The sequence below is a fragment of the Penaeus japonicus genome, unplaced genomic scaffold, assembly GCF_977035675.1.
Source record: "Penaeus japonicus unplaced genomic scaffold, GWHDUDI00000001_assembly GWHDUDI00000003, whole genome shotgun sequence".
Classification (NCBI taxonomy): domain Eukaryota; kingdom Metazoa; phylum Arthropoda; class Malacostraca; order Decapoda; family Penaeidae; genus Penaeus; species Penaeus japonicus.
The window spans coordinates 42,326,736-42,336,429 of NW_028234405.1; the positions used below are offsets into that span (position 1 = coordinate 42,326,736).

The following is a 9,694-nucleotide window of genomic DNA, read 5'->3' on the forward strand; positions in this document are numbered from 1 at the left end:
TTCAATGTTATTTTGATTTCTTATCACTATCATCTTTGTTGTTGTCATCATCGTTATCAATATCATGGTTACTCATGGAAGTAGCAGGTGAGTAACAGCAGAAGTAACTGTGTTATTATCAATAGGTGTTCGACAATTATATTAGTAGGGATATATGTAGTGGTCAGAATGATGCTAGTAATGATAATAATGATAATATAATGATAATGATAATAATGATAATAATAATATTGAAAATGATAATGATAATAACGATAATAACTATATTGAGAACAATAATATATCATAAAAATAATGATATCTTTGTTATTGTTGTAAGTTTATTTATAATTGTTTTCATAATTATCGAAATGGTGATAACAATCATAGTTAGATTCATCATTATCATTAATATCAATATTGTCATTGTATAAATATATCTAATGCTACATTTAGTGTAATTATTATAATTTTCTTACATTGTTGTTACTAATAGTACTAGTATCATTATTATCACTATCATCATTATTATCATTAATATCATTATCGTGATTAATAGTGTCACTGTCGTTATCATTTTCATTATCATCAATATTATAATCACAATTTAGATTTAACACTTATCATCATTAGCATTAACACTATTGTCACTGCCATTAACATCATCAGTGGTACCACTCAAATTATCTTCACCATCATCATAATTGCGACCATCACCAGTACCATTAGCTCCATTATCATAATCATAATCAAAATTCACTCACGCTGTAATCAGACTTGATAAAATATCTACAATATCTACCATAATGATAACGAAGACGAGAATCCCACAGGATGATGATAATGAAAGCAACAACTTACAACAAAAATCCACCTCTTCCTCTTACTTTCAAAAACAAGACGCAGGGAAAAGTACATTTTAGATATAAAATTTTGCAAAGAGGAAGAACTCTTACTTTTTCCCGATGTGTTTCTTATTAACTTGGCAAGATGGCTGAGTGTCTCCCTTGGGGCATCCAAATTCTGAAAATATGACCCTTTTGGGTATTATTGGATAAAGACGCAACCACACGTAGCGAAAAAACAAACCTTTGGGCATGACGTAGCTTTAATTATGACGTAACCCATAAAAGCTCTTTTCTTCTGGAAACGAAAAATAACCGAGATATATTATTTTGAAAATAATTAAAAACGATTAACGGGAGAGATGATTCCACCGTCTTAACAAACATCTGACTGGAAAATATCGGCTCTGCGCATGCGCCAACCTCCCCCGCGGAAATACAATCCTACCATTTAAAAAAAATGTGAGGCCGCAATCTCATACCAGCGCCATCTCTTGTTCCGATATCTAACTACAAAAAGAAAACTTTTCCAGGGGTAACTATTACACTACTATTTATATCAATTATATATATATATTATATATATATTATATATATATATATATATATATATAATTATACAATTATATATATATATACATATATATATATATTATATATATATATATATATATGTATATATATATATATATATATATATATGTATATATATATTGTATATACATATTATATATATATATATATATATATATATATATATATGTATATATATATATGTATATATATATATTGTATATACATATATATATATATATTATATATATATATATATATATATATATATGTATATACAATATATATATATACATATATATATATATATATACAAATTATATATATATATATATATAAAGATAATATATAGGCCTATATGCGTACGTGGTGCATTATTAGAAAAAGGAGAGAAAAAAGAAAGAAAGAAAGAAAGAAAGAAAAAAAAAACTGGAAAAAAAAACTGGGCATATTTGACTGCCTCTAATTATTTGGTTGATGTTTTTCCCTTAGTTCATTATACTTTATAGCGTAAATTCATCCAATTGGAATTGTTATTTAATTTCATTTTATAATTTAGTAATAATTCTTTCAAAAATTGTAGATTTCAAATCAATACACATTCAATAAATATTTGCCTTCAAACATATAGTATCATACATGCCACTTTAAAACATATGAAACATAAATTTTGTATATAGTATATTACATATACAGTATACCAATAAGTATTTATTAATCCTATATTTCTATTGTCCCATAAATCATCCCACTGTAAAATTTAAAAAAATAATAAATAAACAGGGAGAATATTATATACCTGTGTGTGTGTAATGCATATGCATTGTTTTGCATGGAATTAAATTTTCATTGGTGTTAAAAAAATATATATAGCCTTGTATATTTTTCAGTAACCTGCAATGAGTTATTTAATGTTTTTTTTTTTAATAATTTTACTGTAATAGATCATGTAATTTTTAACCATTCATAACAGGATAAAAAATACACATATATGGAAAACTTTTTTTATTTAGTGCAAGTTAATATTCACAGAGTTATTATGAATGTAAGTCTACATTTAAAATTAAATAAAGCATTAAACAAACATATGGGAACATGCAAAATCATATCAAAAGATTAAAAAATATGAACACATGCACAATAAAAAAAACAAAACAAAAAATACGAACACATGCAAAATCATAACAAAACATAACAAAAAGTAAAACAAAAGAGTACATGCAAAAACATCAATTGCCTAAAAACATAAAGAAACCAAAAGCAGCAAGCAAAGAAAAAAGCAAGCACAAGGCATACAAAAGAAAAGAAAAAAAATCATGTCTGCATTTACTCAATAAACTTTTGTTTAATAAAGCAGAAAAGTACAGTATATATAAACTTTCAAAGGGGCTTATGTGCTATATGAAATATCACATATTACATGCTCTGCAATATAGTATATAATCCAGAAACACACACACCTAACAAAACATAATTAGCAGAAAATAAAATAAAATGCACAAAATGAAAGAAAACAATGCTAATAAAAAAATACAATAATAAATAAATAAAATGAGCTATAAATGACAATAAATCATATAAAGCAATTACTTTAAGAAAATAATTTACCTTACCTGTGCATTTTATAATCTGCAAATATAGAATTATATTTAGTTACTGAAAATCAATTAATGGGAGACCTTCATTAACTTTCTATTTTTCCTTTCTCCTGAAGAAGACTTTTGCCTCTTCTTTATATTTCTATTGAAAAATTTAGCAAAATAATGAAGACGCATTTTTACATACAGTGTTATCATTTCTTCTTTCACCTTTGGACATATATTCAGTGGGCAAAATAGCAAAGTTTTTATTTTATTAATCATTTTAGCCTTTATATCATTTTCATGTATGACCTTATTAATATTCAATTGAAAGACCTTCTCACATTGTCTTATGGTATCAATGAAGCCTAAACTTGCACTTTGTAAATAATTAGTTTTATGTCCGCCTTTTTCCTTCAGATATATATTTGAATTACTTTCTGCTGACACATGTCTTTCAAGAAATTCTGTTTTGCAACTATCACAATCATGTTTTGAAAGAAGTCTGCGACTGACATAACCAGCAATGTATGTGACTGCATTTTCTTCAATATCAGAGATCTGATTTGTATTAGGCTCAATATGATCTAAAGTATCATTTTGTAAATCATCTGTTAAGGGGTTGAAAGATGAAATATAATCACTGATTGGTTTTAATTCTTGAGCAAGGCCATCTTCAGAATGTTCTATATAGGGGTTATATGATGCAAAATATATGCTCAAGTCATCATTATCATCTTCATAATTTATATCATAATTTGACTGATCATCATGTTCTATATTTTCATCTGTTACACTTTTGCCCTGTTCCTTATTAATTTGAAATAGTTGCAAAAATGAGGTACCGTCATCAATGCAATTACTATTAGATGATTTTTTCATTAAATTTGAACTCATTGTAGATTTAAATAAATGAGAAATCTTTGGTACAGTAGGTGAATCATTATTTCCACCTGAATTCCTAACGGCACTAAACAAATTCTCTAAGCAATCCTGGTTGATTCTATTTGTTAATAAATACTTGAATGAATGGTTGTGGTGAACATCATTCCACAATGACTTTAAGCTTGCTATATTCAATAGCCATCCATCTATGCAAGGAATCAAGTTTTTACATCCAATTAGTTTCCAGGTCTTGATCCAATCTTCAAAATCATTAAGATTTTGTATCTGAGTGTTATTAGGTGATATGGCAACTCTATGATGTTTAAAATGATTTTGTTGAGATGAATTGAAAGTATCAAATAACATGTCCATCTTATTGATGAAATGGGCTGTGTGAATGGCCTCTGGTGGCATAGCTCCCAATTCAGTATGGGTACTGATCCCAGCTGCTACACTCCTACTAAAGATTTGAGAAGCTAAGCAAACTCTCATTTTGTCAAAGTTGTTAGGGAAAATGTGTTTGTCATGCAGCTTGGGAGCTAGACGAAGGTACATACCAGAGTCTCTCTTATAAAAATCTACTACATATTTCCAGCTAATGATTATGTCATCTATTTCAAAATCGTATTTCATAAAATTGTTTCTTACACTCTTTAATAGATGTGGAGTATCAAAGAAAAAATGAATTTCATCACCATTGTGAATCAGAGAAGGTGATAAACTATTAATGTTCAATTTATTGTAGACACTCCTATTTGTGGTGTCCTGGTCACAAATAACGAATTTGGGAATAAATCCTGAATCCTTTAATTTTGACAGGCAGTCCAAAATCATTTTCTGTAAAATCTCTGACTTTATGCTTTTCCTAAAGAAAAAGTAGCCTAAAGTTTGCTTCCAATTGGAAGCTAGTCCCCTGGCCATAAAAACCATGGCATATTGGGCAATTTCTCTAGATCTCCCATATTCACCAAGGTCTTCATACCCTTGCATTTTATCATTTGATACGTCATAATAGAGGCCAGACTTTATAGAAATAGCATCAAACACGATGCCACAAATGCGCTCTTGTTTTGTCATAGTAGCTCCCTTCTTTTCAAGAACCATGAAAAAGGATTTATTCCATCCTGCAGAAAAAGAAATGCTCTTCAACCAAAATCTCAGCATTCTAGGTGTTGGGAGGATAAAAAGCTGAGAAAGCAATTTGTATGCTCGAGCACTTTTAAAATACAAAGCGAGGGCAAAAGCTCTCTGAGCATTTGAGTATCTTCTTCCCATTTTTGGCACATTTGCCATTTTAAGTTGGGTGCTGAAAAAATCTAAAGCATGACCACTGAGATATTTAGAAGCATGCTTTATAATACCTGAGGGCAAAGAACATTTTTTACAGTCAGTACCTGATGTCTTAAGACTTTTTAATTTTTTCAATAATCTATTTGTTCTAGTTCTGTACCGATGCAGCAAAGTTGTTGTCTTTGTTTGTGATATTTTTCTACGACAATGACCATCTGAAATAGTTATCATATATATTAATTTTTTTTATAAATAACAATGTTGCACCATGATGTGTGATTCATTAGTATTTCAGATCCCTATCTATATCATAATTCCTATATATATATAATTATTGACTTAAATTGTGATATAAATATACAATATATAAGTGAGGGATAGGAATATGCTGGAAATTTAAAATCATTAATTATGCATTATAATTACCAAAAAATATACATAAAGCAATCTATCCATTCATAATATATTTGAAATAAGCTTCATATGTAATTTTATATAAAAGTTAGCTGAAACATATTAATGGGTATTCCCATATTGAAATGTTTAAAGATTTGATACTTACTGGATGATGCACTCCTATCATCTGAGATGTTGAGCTCTGGAATTGTGTGCTCATGTTCTTGGTTGCAACAATCTGTGTGATAGACAAAGGTATATCTATATTATTTATACTATATATGTATCAAACAACACCAAAATTCTAAGATAATTTTATATCAAATAACTTGATAACCTGTATGTTAATCTATGTCTTCACAAGACATTTATTATAAGAATGAAGCATATTTAGTGCCCATCTGTGTTAACAGAAAGAGGTTTTGAACAATCAAATACAATGTAAATGCACAGGCTTAATCATTTGGACTTACCAGAAAATACACTCCTAAAAGCTGATGCTGTGCCTGCATCATCATTTCTTTCCTCTGCAATAATATCTTCATGTTCTTGGTTGAAAGAATCTGTGTAGGAGACAAAGATAAATACATTCATCGAACAAAATCTCTGTCCCTTTTAGTTGCCTTCTTTATGTGCAGTTTCTACATTTATGGCATTCTTTCTTCCCCTATCACAGGGATAAAATCAGAAACATAACTTGAAGAATTTGGATAGAAAGCTGGAAGAAAGAGTGTCAGAGATTTCAAAGTGGCTAGAAGACTAAAGAGACCAAGATAACAGATTACCCTATATATTATGAGTTAAACAAACAAAATCAAAACCTTAATCTATTTGATGATTTATATGTAAATCAATGTCTTCAAAGGACATTTCATATCAGCATTATAAATATCTATTACTTCGCTCTGTTAACAGAATAATGTTATTGACCAAACAAACACAGTGCATAGGTTAAAACATATGAACTTACCAGAAGATGCACTTCTAAAATCTGAAACTCTGCCTCTATCATCAGTGATGTTGCATTGTGAAACAGTGTCTTCTTGCTTTTTGTTGGAGGAACCTGTAAATAAACAGTCATATATTATAACTGCAATTAAAAATCTAACTCACACTAATAGAAATACAACACAAGACATAGATCTTTCTGTTATATTCAACATTGTGTATACACATTATGCTTAGGTATATGGTAAAGTTAATTTCTTGATAATTTTATTCATACTAATCACATTATTTTAAACATGAAAACAATTAATATTCACCAACCCTCACCATGAATATTATGAAGAATCTTTCTTGGTGATGGATAATTGAAATCTGGTGCAATTTCTGACCCATATTGTGGAGACGTACATAGAGAACCTAAGTTAGTACAAAAAATTATATATACATATTTATATATATATACATATATACATACACACACCCAATATATGCACAGTACCTTCTATTATTCTCAAGTGCAAAAATATTTTACAAAGTCAAATAAATATATTTCTTACCAAATTGTTGCTCATATGTAAAATGTAATGTAGTGGAATCATATTGGGGCATTACATCTATATTCTCTGTAGACAAATAAAACAAATTCAATTATTATATCAAATGGTTTTAAAGAGGTTATTTAATTTCATATATAAATTTATGCATACATATATTCATGTGTAGATATACATATGTATATACATTTAAAATATGTATACAAATATATATATATATATATATATATATATATATATATATATATATATATATATATACATTCACACACACACATCTATATCTATATCTATATCTAATTCTATATCTATATATATATATATATATATATACATAATATAAGGTAAAGCTTTACAAAATGACCGTGCCATTCTCCTGCCATAAATACTTGGGCAAGATATGTTCTCTTTAGTGGGAGTAGGGGCCAGCATTACAGGTGGCAAAGCCCGTTGTTAAATTAGGAAAGCCATAAATAAAATAACAATGGATTTGATGATGTCCTTTACATAGCATAGCTTTAAAACTTAACCTTGTTTGTACATTAATATACATATACACACAAACACAGCATTCCTTTAATTTACCAGAATAAGAGGCAAATTCTGACTGATCTTCGTCATTAATTGATGGGGGAAGAACATCCATATTTCCATCACCTGGAAAATTATAAATAGATCAATGTCAAAAACTATAATTCAATTCACATTATTTGCTCAGGAAATCAACAAGTAATGGTTTACATCACGACCTATATATTGATGGATTCATATAAAAGGTAATATAATTTAATACAAACCCAAAAATGTGTCAGGACATGCATCCCATCTCAACCTAGAGCTGTTTTTGCCTTGGACATAATTTGCCCCAGAGAAATGTAGCGAGCATAAACGATTACTTCTTATTATTTGGTCTAATTTTTTTTCTCTGAGCGGCTCATGTCTCAAGGCATTAATCCACTCAAGGGCTCTGCAAAATATGCACTTTGTAAAAATAAAAACTCTCGCCATGCCATGAACCTAAAATTGCGAAAAGTTGACATGATATATCTCTTTATTAATCGTCAATTACTAAATAATACACTTTTCCTATAAATTCTCACCTTTTCTTGTTCTTCGGAAATGTGTGAAAAGACAACTCTGGCCGTTCATGTTTTGTGACATGGCACACGACACATGGTATACCCTTTGAAACCATTTTGAAGAACAAGTGAAGTTTCATAAAGGTAAACAAACAGACGACACAACTTGGACACAACGCCATCTATTGTTCAAATATCACACTAGCAGCTGATCGTTGGTGCTCACAGCCCTTTTGGAAGCTTTCCTATCTTTCATATATAGTCTTTGGTATCGATAGACGGCAATACTGTCACGTGATAATAATAGCACCAATAGGGAAACAATAGGTCTAACCGACAAAATGATCGACCAATCACAGACAATTGACCATAGAGTCTGGGTCTTTGCTTGAATTTCAAAATCAGTTTCGAGATGGCTACATTGTGTGCAAGACGTAGGTACACTCCGTGGGAATTCATCAAGGGTTTTATAAAGATAACGCTGCATCACTGAAATTATTACGTGACCACGGTGCTCAGCCAATGGAAATGGAGTGCAAAAACTGTGAATTACAACCCGGCCCCTCACACGCCTCCAATTAAGGTAAGAAGTGGTAACATTCGAAGATAAAAGTCAGATGCTACGAAGTGCCCTTGGCTAGGGCAGGCTAAAATCGGTCATTGAAAGTGAACCTGCCACGCAGTGGTTAAAGGCGCTGTCACACTAGCACTTTTCCGTCAATTTTCTGAAAAATTGTCAATTTTTGAGCGAATTGGCATCTTTCTAGTCAGACGATAATTCCGAGTTTCCGCGTGAAACATTCCCGTCGTCCTATTGGCCAAGCATAATCAAATCAAGAACTATATTTTTAAATGTTCGTATTTGTTTTAAAACATTATTGATATTCAAATGTAATGAAATTTACTTTTCTTATTAATAGCGTAAAACTCACAAAGAGAAGTATGTAAATCTAAATTTTATTTCCATAGATAAAATTTGTTTTAAGTGCTCGACTTCATTGTTTACATCCGTCAGCCGCAGAGCGCGCTATTTTTCCTCCAGTTTTGAAATATAATGGATTGTGTGGATGGACAGTATTGGACACGTGCCCTTCAGAGGAATACTTGAATTAGAATATTTTCTTGTGTTTTCTTGTTACGGTCAGCATCTGCTAAAACGAAGTCTAGCATAACCGCGCACTATCGCTTGTTCGGCGCCATTGTTTACAAATGCGATGCGAGTATCGCATTACTAAGCCGAGGGCTCCTAGTGTGACTGCGCGCCTCGAAAAATTGACAATTTTTGAAAATTGACGAAATAAAACGACGGAAAATAGGCTAGTGTGTCAGCGCCTTAAATAAGGGGGGGTCCAGGGGGGGGCGAAGCCCCCCTTTGGCTAGGGCAGACAAAAAATCGTTCAGTTCCGTGGTCGGTGGTGGACGTTCGTTTTGAAAAGTTACCGGCCACGCAGTGGCCTTAAAAGTGGGGGGGTCCAGGGGGGGGCGAAGCCCCCCCCTTGGCTAGGGCAAACCCAAAAACTAGGTTAGGTTAGGTTAGGTTTATGGGTTGGGTTTTGATTACGCAA

At 30.8% G+C, this 9,694-nt stretch overlaps 2 protein-coding genes across 4 annotated transcripts in view; both read right to left on the reverse strand.

The window, feature by feature from the left end:
- The window catches only part of LOC147472179 (uncharacterized), a 5,613-nt gene extending 4,298 nt beyond the window's left edge, over positions 1-1,315 (reverse strand). The window contains exon 1 of the mRNA XM_086534861.1: positions 1,307-1,315. Within this exon, the coding sequence (XP_086390987.1) occupies positions 1,307-1,315 (9 nt within the window). The remainder of the gene's footprint in view (positions 1-1,306) is intronic.
- A 1,567-nt stretch (positions 1,316-2,882) lies between these two features.
- LOC122246543 (uncharacterized) lies at positions 2,883-9,465 on the reverse strand. 3 transcript variants are annotated; one of them, XM_086532783.1, is made up of 9 exons: positions 8,151-9,465; positions 7,848-8,017; positions 7,636-7,707; positions 7,054-7,119; positions 6,824-6,913; positions 6,519-6,611; positions 6,022-6,111; positions 5,715-5,786; positions 2,883-3,026 (listed from the first exon to the last, which is right to left on the reverse strand). In XM_086532783.1, exons 1-9 carry the CDS (start codon positions 8,309-8,311, stop codon positions 3,007-3,009), a joined length of 834 nt encoding a protein of 277 aa, XP_086388909.1. In that variant the 5' UTR covers positions 8,312-9,465; the 3' UTR covers positions 2,883-3,006. The 3 variants fall into 3 exon arrangements, with proteins under 3 accessions (XP_086388909.1, XP_086388904.1, XP_086388908.1); XM_086532778.1 differs by having other exon boundaries at positions 2,911-5,367; XM_086532782.1 differs by lacking the exon at positions 7,848-8,017 and having other exon boundaries at positions 2,911-5,367.
- Positions 9,466-9,694: the final 229 nt, after the last annotated feature.